This window comes from Scyliorhinus torazame, chromosome 13 (assembly GCF_047496885.1).
Source record: "Scyliorhinus torazame isolate Kashiwa2021f chromosome 13, sScyTor2.1, whole genome shotgun sequence".
Classification (NCBI taxonomy): Eukaryota; Metazoa; Chordata; class Chondrichthyes; order Carcharhiniformes; family Scyliorhinidae; genus Scyliorhinus; species Scyliorhinus torazame.
The window spans coordinates 88080436-88098719 of NC_092719.1; the positions used below are offsets into that span (position 1 = coordinate 88080436).

At 44.1% G+C, this 18284-nt stretch overlaps 1 protein-coding gene across 1 annotated transcript in view; it reads left to right on the forward strand.

Annotated features, from left to right (window-relative positions):
• The window catches only part of LOC140388180 (dynein axonemal heavy chain 3-like), a 1528048-nt gene that overhangs the window by 204220 nt on the left and 1305544 nt on the right, over positions 1-18284 (forward strand). The window contains exon 6 of the mRNA XM_072471941.1: positions 11673-11796. Within this exon, the coding sequence (XP_072328042.1) occupies positions 11673-11796 (124 nt within the window). The remainder of the gene's footprint in view (positions 1-11672; positions 11797-18284) is intronic.

The following is an 18284-nucleotide window of genomic DNA, read 5'->3' on the forward strand; positions in this document are numbered from 1 at the left end:
TGGGACCAGAGAGTTTGATATGTGGATGGTATTGGGAGCAGAGAGTTTGTATTGTGGACTGTATTGGGAGAGAGAGTTTGATATGTGGAATGCATTGGGAGAGAGAGTTTGATATGTGGACTGTATTGGGAGCAGATAGCTTGATATGTGCACTGTGTTGGGAGCAGAATGTTTGATATGTGGACTGTATTGGGAGCAGAGAGTTTGATATGTGGACTGTATTGGGAGCAGAGCGTTTGATTTGTGGTCTGTATTGGGAGCAGAGAGTTTATTTTATTGAATGTATTGGGAGCAGAGAGTTTGATATGTGGACTGTATTGGGAGCAGAGAGTTTGTTATGTGGACTGTATTGGGAGCAGAGAGATTGATATGTGGACTGCACTGGGAGCAGAGAGTTTGATATGTGGACTGTATTGGGAGCAGAGAGTTTGATATGTGGCCTGTATTGGGAGTAGTGTCTTTGATATGTGAACAGTGTTGGGAGCTGAGAGATGGATATGTGGACTGTGTTGGGAGCAGAATGTCTCATATGTGGACTGTATTGGGAGAGAGAGTTTGATATGTGGACTGTATTGGGAGCAGACAGGTTGATATATGGACTGTATTGGGAGCAGAGAGTTTGATAATGTGGACTGTATGGGGACAAGAGAGTTTGATATGTGGACTGTGTTGGGAGCAGAGAGTTTGATCATGTGGACTGTATGGGGACCAGAGAGTTTGATATGTGGACTGTATCGGGAGCAGACAGTTTGATAACTGGACTGTATTGGGAGCAGAGTGTATGATATGTGGACTGTATTGGGAGCAGAGAGTTTGATATGTGGACTGTATTGGGAGAGAGAGTTTGATATGTGGACTGTATCGGGAGTAGAGAGTTTGCTATGTGGACTGTATTGGGAGTAGTGTGTTTGGTATGTGGACTGTATTGGGAGTAGAGTGTTTGATATGTGAACTGTGTTGGGAGCATAAAGTTTGATAGGTGGACTGTATTGGGAGCAGAGAGTTTGATATGTGGACTGTATTTGGAGCAGAGAGTTTGATATGTGGATTGCACTAGGAGGAGACAGTTTGATATGTGGACTGTATTGGGAGCAGAGAGTTTGATATGTGGACTGTGTTGCGAGAGAGAGTTTGATATGTGGACTGTATTGGGAGCAGAGAGTTTGATATGTGGACTGTATTGGGAGTAGTGTGTTTGATATGTGAACTGTGTTGGGAGCAGCGAGATGGATATGTGGACTGTGTTGGGAGCAGAATGTTTGATATGTGGACTGTATTGGGAGCAGAGAGTTTGTTATGTGGACTGTATTGGGAGCAGAGAGTTTGATATGTGGACTGCGCTGGAAGCAGAGAGTTTGATATGTGGACTGTATTACGAGCAGAGAGTTTGATATGTGGATTGCACTAGGAGCAGAGAGTTTGATATGTGGACTGTATTGGGAGCAAAGCGTTTGATGTGTGGACTGTGTTGGGAGAGAGAGTTTGATATGTGGACTGTATTGGGAGAGAGAGATTGATATGTGAACTGTATTGGGAGCAGATAGTTTGATATGTGGACTGTATTGGGAGCAAAGCGTTTGATGTGAGGACTGTGTTGGGAGAGAGAGTTTGATATGTGGACTGTATTGGTAGCAGATAGTTCGATATGTGGACTGTATTGGGACCAGAGAGTTTGATATGTGGATGGTATTGGGAGCAGAGAGTTTGTATTGTGGACTGTATTGGGAGAGAGAGTTTGATATGTGGAATGCATTGGGAGAGAGAGTTTGATATGTGGACTGTATTGGGAGCAGATAGCTTGATATGTGCACTGTGTTGGGAGCAGAATGTTTGATATGTGGACTGTATTGGGAGCAGAGAGTTTGATATGTGGACTGTATTGGGAGCAGAGCGTTTGATTTGTGGTCTGTATTGGGAGCAGAGAGTTTATTTTATTGAATGTATTGGGAGCAGAGAGTTTGATATGTGGACTGTATTGGGAGCAGAGAGTTTGTTATGTGGACTGTATTGGGAGCAGAGAGATTGATATGTGGACTGCACTGGGAGCAGAGAGTTTGATATGTGGACTGTATTGGGAGCAGAGAGTTTGATATGTGGCCTGTATTGGGAGTAGTGTCTTTGATATGTGAACAGTGTTGGGAGCTGAGAGATGGATATGTGGACTGTGTTGGGAGCAGAATGTCTCATATGTGGACTGTATTGGGAGAGAGAGTTTGATATGTGGACTGTATTGGGAGCAGACAGGTTGATATATGGACTGTATTGGGAGCAGAGAGTTTGATAATGTGGACTGTATGGGGACAAGAGAGTTTGATATGTGGACTGTGTTGGGAGCAGAGAGTTTGATAATGTGGACTGTATGGGGACCAGAGAGTTTGATATGTGGACTGTATCGGGAGCAGACAGTTTGATAACTGGACTGTATTGGGAGCAGAGTGTATGATATGTGGACTGTATTGGGAGCAGAGAGTTTGATATGTGGACTGTATTGGGAGAGAGAGTTTGATATGTGGACTGTATCGGGAGTAGAGAGTTTGGTATGTGGACTGTATTGGGAGTAGTGTGTTTGGTATGTGGACTGTATTGGGAGTAGAGTGTTTGATATGTGAACTGTGTTGGGAGCATAAAGTTTGATATGTGGACTGTATTGGGAGCAGAGAGTGTGTTATGTGGACTGTATTGGGAGCAGAGCGTTTGATATGTGGACTGCACTGGGAGCAGAGAGTTTGATATGTGGACTGTATTGGGAGCAGAGAGTTTGATATGTGGACTGTATGGGGACCAGAGAGTTTGATATGTGGACTGTATTGGGAGAGAGAGTTTGATATGTGGACTGTATGGGTACCAGAAAGTTTGATATGTGGACTGTATTGGGACCAGAGAGTTTGAGATGTGGACTGTGTTGGGAGCAGATAGTTTGATAATGTGGACTGTATGGGGACCAGAGAGATTGACATGTGGACTGTATTGGGACCAGAGAATTTGATATGTGGACTGTATTGGGAGCAGAGTGTTTGATATGTGGACTGTATTGGGAGCAGATAGTTTGATAAGTGGACTGTATTGGGAGCAGAGAGTTTGATATGTGGACTGTATTGGGAGCAGGGAGTTTGATATGTGGACTGTATTGGGAGTAGTGTGTTTGATATGTGGACTGTATTGGGAGTAGAGTGTTTGATATGTGACTGTGTTGGGAGCGGAGAGATGGATATGTGGACTGTGTTGGGAGCAGAAAGTTTGATATGTGGACTGTATTGGGAGCAGAGAGTTTGATATGTGGACTGTATTGGGAGCAGAGAGTTTGATATGTGGTCTGTTTTGGGAGCAGAGAGTTTGATATGTGGACTGTATCGGGAGCAGAGAGTTTGCTATGTGGACTGTATTGGGAGCAGTGTGTTTGATATGTGGACTGTATTGGGAGTAGAGTGTTTGATATGTGAACTGTGTTGGGAGCAGAGAGATGGATATGTGGACTGTGTTGGGAGCAGAAAGTTTGATAGGTGGACTGTATTGGGAGCAGAGAGTTTGAAATGTGGACTGTATTGGGAGCAGATAGTTTGATATGTGGACTGTATTGGGAGCAGAGAGTTTGTTATGTGGAATGTATTGGGAGCAGAGAGTTTGATATGTGGACTGCACTGGGAGCAGAGAGTTTGATATGTGGACAGTATTGGGAGCACAGAGTTTGATATGTGGATTGCACTAGGAGCAGACAGTTTGATATGTGGACTGTATTGGGAGCAGAGAGTTTGATATGTGGACTGTGTTGGGAGAGAGAGTTTGATATGTGGACTGTATTGGGAGCAGAGAGTTTGATATGTGGACTGTATTGGGAGTAGTGTGTTTGATATGTGAACTGTGTTGGGAGCAGCGAGATGGATATGTGGACTGTGTGGGGAGCAGAATGTTTGATATGTGGACTGTATTGGGTGCAGAGAGTTTGTTATGTGGACTGTATTGGGAGCAGAGAGTTTGATATGTGGACTGCACTGGAAGCAGAGAGTTTGATATATGGACTGTATTACGAGCAGAGAGTTTGATATGTGGATTGCACTAGGAGCAGAGAGTTTGATATGTGGACTGTATTGGGAGCAAAGCGTTTGATGTGTGGACTGTGTTGGGAGAGAGAGTTTGATATGTGGACTGTATTGGGAGAGAGAGATTGATATGTGGACTGTATTGGGAGCAGATAGTTTGATATGTGGACTGTATTGGGAGCAAAGCGTTTGATGTGAGGACTGTGTTGGGAGAGAGCGTTTGATATGTGGACTGTATTGGTAGCAGATAGTTTGATATGTGGACTGTATTGGGACCAGAGAGTTTGACATGTGGATGGTATTGGGAGCAGAGAGTTTGTATTGTGGACTGTATTGGGAGAGAGAGTTTGATATGTGGAATGCATTGGGAGAGAGAGTTTGATATGTGGACTGTATTGGGAGCAGATAGCTTGATATGTGGACTGTGTTGGGAGCAGAATGTTTGATATGTGGACTGTATTGGGAGCAGAGAGTTTGATATGTGGACTGTATGGGGAGCAGTGAGTTTATCTTATTGAATGTATTGGGAGCAGAGAGTTTGATATGTGGACTGTATTGGGAGCAGAGAGTTTGTTATGTGGACTGTATTGGGAGCAGAGAGATTGATATGTGGACTGCATTGGGAGCAGAGAGTTTGATATGTGGACTGTATTGGGAGCAGAGAGTTTGATATGTGGCCTGTATTGGGAGTAGTGTCTTTGATATGTGAACTGTGTTGGGAGCAGAGAGATGGATATGTGGACTGTGTTGGGAGCAGGATGTCTGATATGTGGTCTGTATTGGGAGAGAGAGTTTGATATGTGGACTGTATTGGGAGCAGACAGGTTGATATATGGACTGTATTGGGAGCAGAGAATTTGATACTGTGGACTGTATGGGGACAAGAGAGTTTGATATGTGGACTGTGTTGGGAGCAGAGAGTTTGATAATGTGGACTGTATGGGGACCAGAGAGTTTGATATGTGGACTGTATCGGGAGCAGACAGTTTGATATGTGGACTGTATTGGGAGCAGAGAGTATGATATGTGGACTGTATTGGGAGCAGAGAGTTTGATATGTGGACTGTATTGGGAGAGAGAGTTTGATATGTGGACTGTATTGGGAGAGAGAGTTTGATATGTCGACTGTATTGGGAGCAGAGAGATGGATATGTGGACTGTATGGGGACCAGAGAGTTTGATATGTGGACTGTGTTGGGAGCAGAGAGTTTGATAATGTGGACTGTATGGGGACCAGAGAGTTTGATATGTGGTCTGTATCGGGAGCAGACAGTTTGATATATGGACTGTATTGGGAGTAGTGTGTTTGATATGTGAACTCTGTTGGGAGCAGAGAGATGGATATGTGGACTGTGTTGGGAGCAGAATGTTTGATGTGTGGACTGTATTGGGAGAGAGAGTTTGATATGTGGACTGTATTGGGAGCAGACAGGTTGATATGTGGACTGTATTGGGAGGAGAGAGTTTGATAATGTGGACTGTATGGGGACCAGAGAGTTTGATATGTGGACTGTGTTGGGAGCAGAGAGTTTGATAATGTGGACTGTATGGGGACCAGAGAGTTTGATATGTGGACTGTATCGGGAGCAGACAGTTTGATATATGGACTGTATTGGGAGAAGAGAATTTGATATGTGGACTGTATCGGGAGCAGAGAGTTTGCTATGTGGACTGTATTGGGAGTAGTGTGTTTGATATGTGGACTGTATTGGGAGTAGAGTGTTTGATATGTGAACTGTGTTGGGAGCAGAAAGTTTGATAGGTGGACTGTATTGGGAGCAGAGAGTTTGATATGTGGACTGTAATTGGAGCGGAGAGTTTGATATGTGGACTGTATTGGGAGCAGAGAGTTTGATATGTGGACTGTATTGGGAGCAGAGAGTTTGATATGTGGACTGTGTTGGGAGCAGAGAGTGTGTTATGTGGACTGTATTGGGAGCAGAGAGTTTGATATGTGGACTGCACTGGGAGCAGAGAGTTTGATATGTGGACTGTATTGGGAGCAGAGAGTTTGATATGTGGACTGTATTGGAGCAGAGAGTTTGATATGTGGACTGTATCGGGAGCAGAGTTTGATATGTGGACTGTATGGGGACCAGAGAGTTTGATATGTGGTCTGTATTGGGAGCAGAGATTTTGATATGTGCACTGTATTGGGAACAGAGAGTTTGATATGTGGACTGTATGGGGACCAGAGAGTTTGATATGTGGACTGTATTGGGAGAGAGAGTTTGATATGTGGACTGTATTGGGAGCAGAGAGATGGATATGTGGACTGTATGGGGACCAGAGAGTTTGATATGTGGACTGTGTTGGGAGCAGAGAGTTTGATAATGTGGACTGTATGGGGACCAGAGAGTTTGATATGTGGACTGTATCGGGAGCAGACAGTTTGATATATGGACTGTATTGGGAGAGAGAGTTTGATATGTGGACTGTATTGGGGGCAGACAGTTTGATATGTGGACTGTATTGGGAGCAGAGTTTTTGATATGTGGTCTGAATGGGGAGCAGAGCGTTTGATATGTGGACTGTATCGGGAGCAGAGAGTTTGCTATGTGGACTGTATTGGGAGTAGTGTGTTTGATATGTGGACTGTATTGGGAGTAGAGTGTTTGATATGTGAACTGTGTTGGGAGCATAAAGTTTGATAGGTGGACTGTATTGGGAGCAGAGAGTTTGATATGTGGACTGTATTTGGAGCAGAGAGTTTGATATGTGGACCGTATTGGGAGCAGAGAGTTTGATATGTGGACTGTATTGGGAGCAGAGAGTTTGATATGTGGACTGTATTGGGAGCAGAGAGTGTGTTATGTGGACTGTATTGGGAGCAGAGAGTTTGATATGTGGACTGCACTGGGAGCAGAGAGTTTGATATGTGGACTGTATTGGGAGCAGAGAGTTTGATATGTGGACTGTATGGGGACCAGAGAGTTTGATATGTGGACTTATTGGGAGAGAGAGTTTGATATGTGGACTGTATGGGGACCAGAAAGTTTGATATGTGGACTGTATTGGGACCAGAGAGTTTGAGATGTGGACTGTGTTGGGAGCAGATAGTTTGATAATGTGGACTGTATGGGGACCAGAGAGTTTGACATGTGGACTGTATTGGGACCAGAGAATTTGATATGTGGACTGTATTGGGAGCAGAGTGTTTGATATGTGGACTGTATTGGGAGAAGATAGTTTGATAAGTGGACTGTATTGGGAGCAGAGAGTTTGATATGTGGACTGTATTGGGAGCAGGGAGTGTGATATGTGGACTGTATTGGGAGTAGTGTGATGGATATGTGGACTGTATTGGGAGTAGAGTGTTTGATATGTGACTGTGTTGGGAGCCGAGAGATGGATATGTGGACTGTGTTGGGAGCAGAAAGTTTGATATGTGGACTGTATTGGGAGCAGAGAGTTTGATACGTGGACTGTATTGGGAGCAGAGAGTTTGATATGTGGTCTGTATTGGGAGCAGAGAGTTTGATATGTGGACTGTATCGGGAGCAGAGAGTTTGCTATGTGGACTGTATTGGGAGTAGTGTGTCTGATATGTGAACTGTGTTGGGAGCAGAGAGATGGATATGTGGACTGTGTTGGGAGCAGAAAGTTTGATAGGTGGACTGTATTGGGAGCAGCGAGTTTGATATGTGGACTGCACTGGGAGCAGAGAGTTTGATATGTGGACTGTATTGGGAGCAGAGAGTTTGATATGTGGACTGTGTTGGGAGAGAGAGTGTGATATGTGGACTGTATTGGGAGCAGAGTGTTTGATATGTGGACTGTATTGGGAGTAGTGTGTTTGATATGTGAACTGTGTTGGGAGCAGCGAGATGGATATGTGGACTGTATTGGGAGCAGAGAGTTTGATATGTGGACTGTGTTGGGAGAGAGAGTGTGATATGTGGACTGTATTGGGAGCAGAGTGTTTGATATGTGGACTGTATTGGGAGTAGAGTGTTTGATATGTGAACTGTGTTGGGAGCAGAGAGTTTGATATGTGGACTGTATTTGGAGCGGAGAGTTTGATATGTGGACTGTATTGGGAGCAGAGAGTTTGATATGTGGACTGTATTGGGAGCAGAGAGTTTGATATGTGGACTGTATTGGGAGCAGAGAGTGTGTTATGTGGACTGTATTGGGAGCAGAGAGTGTGTTATGTGGACTGTATTGGGAGCAGAGAGTTTGATATGTGGACTGCACTGGGAGCAGAGAGTTTGATATGTGGACTGCATTGGGAGCAGAGAGTTTGATATGTGGACTGTATTGGAGCAGAGAGTTTGATATGTGGACTGTATCGGGAGCAGAGTTTGATATGTGGACTGTATGGGGACCAGAACGTTTGATATGTGGACTGTATTGGGACCAGAGAGTTTGAGATGTGGACTGTGTTGGGAGCAGATAGTTTGATAATGTGGACTGTATGGGGACCAGAGAGTTTGACATGTGGACTGTATTGGGACCAGAGAATTTGATATGTGGACTGTATTGGGAGCAGAGTGTTTGATATGTGGACTGTATTGGGAGCAGATAGTTTGATAAGTGGACTGTATTGGGAGCAGAGAGCACGATATTGGGACTGTATTGGGAGCAGAGCATTTGATATGTGGACTGTATTGGGAGTAGTGTGTTTGATATGCGGACTGTATTGGGAGTATGTGTTTGATATGTGAACTGTGTTGGGAGCAGAGAGATGGATATGTCGACTGTGTTGGGAGCAGAAAGTTTGATATGTGGACTGTATTGGGAACAGAGAGTTTGATATGTGGACTGTATTGGGAGAGAGAGTTTGATATGTGGACTGTATTGGGAACATAGAGTTTGATATGTGGACTGTATTGGGAGCAGGGAGTTTGAGATGTGGACTGTATTGGGAGCAGAGAGTTTGATATGTGGACTGTATTGGGAGCAGAGAGTTTGTTATGTGGACTTTATTGGGAGCAGAGTGATATGTGCACTATATTGGAAGCAGATAGTTTGATATGCGGACTGTATTCGGAGCAGAGAGTTTATTATATTGACTGTATTGGGAGCAGAGAGTTTGATATGTGGTCTGTATTGGGAGCAGAGAGTTTGTTATGTGGACGGTATTGGGAGCAGAGTGTTTGATATGTGGACTGTATTGGGAGCAGATAGTTTGATAAGTGGACTGTATTGGGAGCAGAGAGGACGATATGGGGACTGTATTGGGAGCAGAGCATTTGATATGTGGACTGTATTGGGAGCAGAGAGTTTGATATGTGGACTGTATTGGGAGCAGAGAGTTTGATATATGGACTGTACTGGGAGCAGAGAGTATGATATGTGGACTGTGTTGGGAGCGGAGAACATAGAACATAGAACATTGAAAATACAGCACAGAACAGGCCCTTCGGCCCACGATGTTGTGCCGAACCTTTTCCCCAGATTAATCATAGATTATCATTTAATTTACAGTGCAGAAGGAGGCCATTCGGCCCCTCGAGTCTGCACCGGCTCCTGGAAAGAGCACCCTACCCAAACTCAACACATCCACCCAACACCAAGGGCAATTTTGGACATTAAGGGCAATTTATCATTGGCCAATTCACCTAACCTGCACATCTTTGGACTGTGGGAGGAAACCGGAGCACCCGGAGGAAACCCACGCAGACACGGGGAGGACGTGCAGACTCCGCACAGACAGTGTACCGATCCGGAATCGAACCTGGGAACCTGGAGCTGTGAAGAATTGTGCTATCCACAATGCTACCGTGCTGCCCTTAAGAACAAATACATCTACACTATATCATTTTACCGTAATCCATGTACATATCCAATAGCTGCTTGAAGGTCCCGAATGTTTCCGACTCAACTACTTCCACAGGCAGTGCATTCCATGCCCCCACTACTCTCTGGGTAAAGAACCTACCTCTGATATCCCTCCTATATCTTCCACCTTTCACCTTAAATTTATGTCCCCTTGTAATGGTTTGTTCCACCCGGGGAAAAAGTCTCTGACTGTCTACTCTATCTATTCCCCTGATCATCTTATAAACCTCTATCAAGTCGCCCCTCATCCTTCTCCGTTCCAATGAGAAAAGGCCTAGCACCCTCAACCTTTCCTCGTAAGACCTACTCTCCATTCCAGGCAACATCCTGGTAAATCTTCTTTGCACCTTTTCCAAAGCTTCCACATCCTTCCTAAAATGAGGCGACCAGAACTGTACACAGTACTCCAAATGTGGCCTTACCAAAGTTTTGTACAGCTGCATCATCACCTCACGGCTCTTAAATTCAATCCCTCTGTTAATGAACGCGAGCACACCATAGCCCTTCTTCACAGCTCTATCCACTTGAGTGGCAACTTTCAAAGATGTATGAACATATACCCCAAGATCTCTCTGCTCCTCCACATGGCCAAGAACTCTACCGTTAACCCTGTATTCTGCATTCATATTTGTCCTTCCAAAATGGACAACCTCACACTTTTCAGGGTTAAACTCCATCTGCCACTTCTCAGCCCAGCTCTGCATCCTATCTATGTCTCTTTGCAGCCGACAACAGCCCTCCTCACTATCCACAACTCCACCAATCTTCGTATCGTCTGCAAATTTACTGACCCACCCTTCAACTCCCTCATCCAAGTCATTAATGAAAATCACAAACAGCAGAGGACCCAGAACTGATCCCTGCAGCACGCCACTGGTAACTGGGATCCAGGCTGAATATTTACCATCCACCACCACTCTCTGACTTCTTTCGGTTAGCCAGTTTGTTATCCAGCTGGCCAAATTTCCCACTATCCCATGCCTCCTTACTTTCTGCATAAGCCTACCATGGGGAACCTTATCAAAGAGTTTGATATGTGGACTGTATTGGGAGCAGAGAGTTCGATATGTAGACTGTAATGGAAGCAGAGAGTTTGATATATGGACTGTACTGGGAGCAGAGAGTTTGATATGTGGACTGTATTGGGAGTAGAGAGTTTGATATGTGGACTGTATTGGGAGCCGAGTGTTTGATATGTGGACTGTATTGGGAGAAGAGATTTTAATATGTGGACTGTATTGGGAGCAGAGAGTTTGATATGTGGACTGTATTGGGAGAAGTGAGTTTAATATGTGGACTGTATTTGGAGTAGAGGATTTGATATATGGACTGTATTGGGAGCAGAGAGTTTGATATGTGGACTGTATTGGGAGCAGAATGTTTGTTATGTGGACTGTATTGGGAGCAGAGCGTTTGATATATTCAACGTGCTCTTCAGTCCAATTCTGAAGTTTGAACCATTCGGGTCTAGTGCTGTTTTCATTCCTTAAACCTACTCTGCTCATGATTGCTAGAAAAATATATTCTGCTATGTGTTTTCACCTAGTTGTTATCTTTTGCTTTCTGGATAAATAAAGCAATTAATTATTGATGTGAACCATGAGCACTCTCCGAAAGAAAACTTATTCAGGGCTGTGACAAAGATAGGACTCTCTGTGAATCAAAATTTTACCAAGTGGAGAATCACAGAGTGATGTATAGTTGTGAGCCCGGGATGAGTGCAGACATTGGCTCTGCTCTCATATGGAATTTATACTTGTCCCAAGTCCGTTGTTTGATCGTATTTGATGATGGTAGAATCATTCACATGTTTTCCTCACTAGCTGCCTTAATTTTCTCCAATAAATTCAGACAATGATTATACACTACACGATGAAGCCACGAAGGCAGCTCTGAACATTGTCTTCCGCTCTGCAAGGTCCTCCACACACGGCCTATCAAGACCAGCCACACCCCGAGAAGATCAGTTAGCGAGGTACACATGGAATTTACTGTATTAATGTGTGTGCGTGTGTGAAAATCCGTGCATTAGCGCGGGTGTTATTGTGTGATTACATACGTTGCATATGTGTGTGATTACATTTGTTACTGTGTGTGTGCGATTGCACATTTTAGCATGTTTGTGTGTGACTGCACATGTTAGTATGTGTGTACCTTATTGCATGTTAGCACACACGTGTCTGATTGCACATGTTAGGGCATATGTGTGATCGCCTATGTGTGATTGCATGTGACTGTACATGTGCTTCAGCTTGTGTGTGTGAAAGTGTGCATACATGTTAGCTTGTGTGTGTGATTGTGAAAAACATAGGAGCAGTTGTAGGCATTTGTAGTGATCTCTGTATATGGCTGGACATGAAGGGTTAATGTGTAGTCAGTACAGTCAGATGATCACTAGAGGGCAACACTAACAGGGAGTATAAATACGAGCTCAATCTGTTTTCCTGCTCTCATTGGGTGTGTTGTTGCTAGAGAACAGAAGTATAGTTAGTTCAGAGTGTAAAGTATAATATTCATAATTAAACTAATTCTATCTTGCTTAATTTGATTACTAATAAAAGTATTGAAAAATCAAACTCACAAGTTAATTGATTAGTTACACAATAAATTATTTGTTATCACTGGACGACTTCAAGTATTCACCATCATCAAAGTTAAGTTTAACTCGGCATAAACAAATGAGTAACATATATTACTCCAAGTAATATAACAGCATTCATTCAGCCTATCAAACTGCAACCCATTCAATATCATCATGACTGATCCTCTATCCCAATGTCATATTCCCACACTCTCCCCATTCCCCTCAGCATGGATTTGTTAAAAGAAGGTCTTGCCTCACAAATTCTTTGAGGAAGTGATAAGAAAGGTTGATGAAGGTAGTGCAATGGATGTTGTGTATATGGATTTTAGCAAGGTGTTTGACACAGTCCCACATGCCAGATTGGGCAAGAAAGTGAAAGCCCATGGGATACATGGCAATGTGGCAAACTTGATAACTTTGTGTTGTATATTAACGATTTGGATGTGAACGTGGGAAGCATGATTGGAAAATTTGCAGACGACACAAAGATTGGCCGAGCGGCAGACAATGTGGAGGATAGCTATAATCCCCAAAATGATATAGATGGGTTGGTGGAGTGGGCGATAGTGATCGATGGAATTTAACAGAGAAGTGTGAGGTCATGCATTTAGGGAAGTCAAACAGCTACAGGGAGTACTCAATACATGGGAATATACGAAGAAGGTAGATGAAGTGAGAAATTTTGGTGTACAAGTACACAGGTCCCTAAAGGCAGCAGTTCAAGTAGACAAGGTTGTCAAGAACGCATATGGAATGCTTACCTTCATTGGCAGAGGTATAGAATCTAAAAGTAAAGTTAATATGTTTGAATTGTATAAAACACTGGTGAGGCCACAATTGGAGTATTGTGTGCAGTTCTGATCACCACATTACAGGAAGGACGTAATTGCTTTGGAGGGAGTGCAGAGGAGGTTTACAAGAATGTTGCTAGAAAAGTGTAGCTAGGAGGAGAGATTGGATAGGTTGGAGTTATTCTCCTTGGAACAAAGAACACTGAGGGGTGACTTAAATGAGGTGTACAGAATTATGAGGGGAAGAGATAGTGGACAGGATAAAATTGTTTCCCTTGGTGTAAAATTGTAAAACCAGGGGACATAGATTGAAGATAAGTGGCAGAACTTGTAGAGGGGTCATGAGGAAAAATTGTTTTACGCAGTGGGTAGTGGGAGTCTGGATTCGCTGCCTGAGTTGGTGGTGGAGGCAGAGACACCAGCACTTCTAAAAAGTATCTGGATCTGCACCGTAAATGCTGTAAGGTCCAGGGCTTATGGACAGGGTGCAGAAAGGTGGGATTAGAAAGGGTGTCATTGGGCTGGCATGGACAAGATGGGTTGAATGGCCTCCTTCTATGCTGTAACCTCTCTATGATTCAAACACCTTTCGTCTAGAAATCTATTTCCTTCTTAAATATACTCAGCGCTTTGGCTTCCACAGCTTTGTATGGTGGAGAATCCCACAGGTTGGGTTATGAGGATAGGGTGGAGGTGTTGACCTTGGGTAGGGTGCTCTTTCCAAGAGCCGGTGCAGACTCGATGGGCCGAATGGCCTCCTTCTGCACTGTAAATTCTATGATGAGATCCCCTCTTATTCTTCCGAACTCCAGAACTCCGGTGAATGCAGGTCCTGTTGACCCAATCTCTCCTCATAGCCATCTCAGGAATCAGTGTGGTGAACCTTTGCTGCACACACTCCACGGTAAGTATATCCTTTCTTAGTTAACCAAACTCAACATAATACTTCAGATGTGGTCTCACCAAGGCCCTGTACAGCTGCAGTAAGACATCCTTGCTCCTGTAGCAAAGATGTCTCATAATCAAGGCCAATCAAACCATTTTTCTTTTTAATGGCTTGCTGCACCTGTATGCTTGCTTTCAGTGATTGGTGTACAAGGACACCCAGCTCCCTTTACATCCAAGCATCTCAACTTCCCAATCTATCACTATTTAAATAATACGCTGCCATTCTCTTTCTCCGTCCGAAGTGGTAACCTCCCACTTATCCACATTATAATGCATCTGCCAAATATATTTCCACTCACTCAACTTGTCTAAATCACTTTGAAGCCTTTTAACATCCTCCTCACCACTCAAAATTCCACCTAGTTTTATGGCATCAGAGAGCCCCACTAGTCACCCCTTTTCACTCCGATAAAGATCCATTTATTCCTACTCTCTGTTTCGTGTCTGCTAAGCAATTCTTAATCCATGCCTTTTGTAAGAGGGTCGGTGCGGTTGATGGGCCTCCATCTGTACTGTAGGAATTCTAAAATAACAATTACCCCAATCTCATTTGCTTTAATTTTGCACACGAACCTGTTTTTCAAAAAGGTTTCTGAAAGTCCAAATACAACACATCCAAATGTTCACCCTTATCTATTCTACTAGTTACATCCTCAAAATACTCCAGTAGGTTTTGTCAAACACGATTTTCCTTTCATAAATCGACGATGAATTTGCCTAATCCCCTTGATATTTTCGAAGTGTTCTGTTATTGCATCTTTTATAATATACTCTAGCATTTTCCTGACTTCTGATGTGAGGTCTGTAATTCCCTGGGAGCGATTCAGGGGACTCAGGTTAAAGTCTATTGAAAGCCGCGTTTAGCAGGCTGTTTCTCGGAGGCTGCTGCTGAAGCTCGCCAACTGTAAAGGCTCCTCGCAGATCATGGTACTATTTTGACTGGCTTCCCCGATCTTCCCCCCCCCCCCGCCTTCCAGCCTTTCCCTACTCTTTTGACCCCCCTCGCCCCACAACCTTGGGGAGGGCTCCGGGAATCCCGCTCTACCTGACAAGGCCCAAGGTGGCACTGCCGGGTGCCCAGGTGGTGCTGCCAAGCTGGCAGTCTCAATGTGCCCAGGTGCCAGGGGGAATGACATGGTGCCACCCTACCCTGTCCCCGATCATCCAGGTGTGGCCTGGGAGGCCCCCCAGGTGCCATTATGACTGATCCACATTTTACGACTGGACCAGTACTAAATGGCGCCCTGGCGAGGGCTCATTGATATGGCCAGTGAGTCCCAGGCAGCGGGTGAATCCGGGTCTTTACGGCTCATTTAAATATCATTATCGGGATCACGCCCAACAAGGGTGAGATCCAGATCGTGCAGGATGGTGCGAGACGGGGGCTCGTGTCAGGTTTCACACCTGGCACAAAGCCCAATTTAGGGCTGATGCACGATTCACCTGTTGTGCCCGGATCCGCACTGGGTGCAACATTTTCTCTCTCCCACCTTTTTAAACACCTTTCTCACTCTCCAATCTGCCGGGACTATCCAGAATCTACAGAATTTTAGAAAATGACAACCAACATCCTCCATTTCCATGACCACTTCCTTTCGTATCCTGGGATGTAAATGATCAGATCCTAGGATTTATTGGATTTCAATCTCATTACTTCCTCCAACGCTATTTTTTTTACAAATATTAATTTCCTTCAATTCCTCCTTCTCACTGGACCTTTGGTTCATTCGCATTTCTGGGAATTCTTTTGTGTTTCCCTCCGTGAAGACTGAAAGTAGTTGTTCAATTAGAGCCAGAGAATTCCTACTGCAGAAGGAGGCCATCCGGCCCATCGAGTCTGCACCGGCCCTTTGTTGAAAGAACAGCCTACTTAGGCGCACTCCCCTGCCCTATCCCTATAACCCTACCTAACCTACACATCCTTGGACACTAAGGGGCAATTTTAGCATGGCCAATCCACCTAATGTGCACATCTGCGGGAAGAAATCGGAGTACTCGGAGGAAACCCACGCAGACAGGGGGAGAAAGTGCAAACTCCACACAGTCACCCAAGTCCGGAATTGAACCCGGGTCCGTAGCGCTGTGAGGCAGCAGTGCTAACCACTGTGTCATCGTGCCACCATTGTGGCTGCCATTTCCTTGTTCTCTATTATCAATTCTCTTGTTTCAGACTGTAAGGGACCTGCATTTGTCTTCACTAATCCTTTTCTTTTTACATACTTAAAGAAGCGTTTACAGTCTGCTTTTATGTTACTGACAAGTTTACTTACATACTCTATTTTTGCCCTCTTGTTCTTCCTTTGCTGAATTCTGAATTTCATCCATGCTACTTTTTCTAACAACTTTATATAATTTATAAATTCCTCTTTGGATCTAATTAACCTTATTTCTTTTGTAAGCCAGGTTGGGCCACTGTATAACTGTTGCAATGGCATACATTATTCCTCAAATATTAGCCATTGCTAATCATGCTTTTTAAGTTCCCCAATCTTTCTTAGCCAACTCACACTTCATACTTTGTAATTTTTTGTTTAGATTTAGGCCCTGTTTTCAGATTGGACTTCTTCATTCTCCAATCTAATGAAGAATTCGATCACGTTATGGTTACTGTTTTCTAAAGGACACTGCACAACAATATAATTAATTAACCCCTTCTCATTGCATAATACCAAATCTGGGATAGCATGTTCCTAGTTGTTTTTTTCGATGAACTGGTCTGAAAAACAATCTTGTGTACACTCCAGGAATTCATCCACCACAGTATTGTTGCTAAATTTGTTTACCCAGTCTATATGTAGATTAAAGTCACTCATGATTACGGCTGTACCCTTTTTTTACACACATCTCTAATTTCCTGTTTATTGCCAGGATGCAGGTGTGGTTGATCATAGAATCACTACAGTGCAGAAGGAGGCCATTTGGCCCATTCAGTCTGCACCGACCCTCTGAAGGAGCACACTACCTAGGCCCAATCCAATCCCCACCCTATCCCCATAATCGCACCTCGGAGCAATTTAGCTTAGCGAATCAACCTAATCTGCATAGCTTTGGACTGTGGGAGGAAACTAGAGCACCAGAGGAAACTCACGCAGACACAGGAAGAACGTGCAATTCCACACAGACAGTTACCCGAGGTCAGAATCGAACCCAGGTTACTGGCACGGTGAAGCATCAGTGCTAACCACTGTGTCATCGTGCCACTCACGAGAATTTTTGAGGCTAACGGAAGAGGTAAATGGAAAATGTGAAATCTGTGAAGAGTATTAAAGGATGCTACCACATCTTATTGTAAGCTTTTCATTGGCACATGGCTTTACTGATCGTCACAATAAATCTAAAGATATGTGACAAGGACAGGAATATTTCATTACATTTTGTAGTCATAGCAACCAGATTTAATATTACAAAGAAGAAAAAAAACCACTAAAGCACAGGAACAGGCCATTCGGCCCCCCAAGCCTGCGCCGACAATGGCACCTGCCTAAACTAAAACCGTCTGCACTTATGGAGTCAGTATCCTTCCATTCCCACCCTATTCATATATTTGTCTAGATGCCCCTTAAATGCCGCTATCGTACCTACTCCCACTACCTTCCCAGGTACCACGTTCCATGTATTTACCACCCTCTGTGTAAAAAAACTTGTCTGGCACATCTGTTCTAAACTTGACTCTCCTACCCTAGGAAAGAGCATCTGACTATCCACTCTGTCCATGCCACTCATAATCTTGTAGACTTCTATCAGGTCGCCTCTCAACCTCCGTCGTTTCACTGAGAACAGACCGCGTTTATCTGACATCTCCTCATAGCTAATGCCCTCCATACCAGGCAATATCCTAGTAAACCGCTTCTGTACCCGCTCCAAAGCATCCACCTCCTCCTGGTAGTGTGGCTCCCAGAATTGCACTCAATATTCCAAATGAGGCCTGCACAGCTGCAACATGACTTGCCAATTTTTATATTCAATGCCCCGACCGATGAAGGCCAGCATGCCATATGCCTTCTTGACCACCTTATCCACATGCGTTGTCACTTTCAGTGATTGGTGGACATGCAGGCCCAGATCTCTCTGCCTGTCAGTACTCGCAAGAGTTCTACCATTTATTGTGTAATTCCTACATACATTGGACCTTCCAAAGTG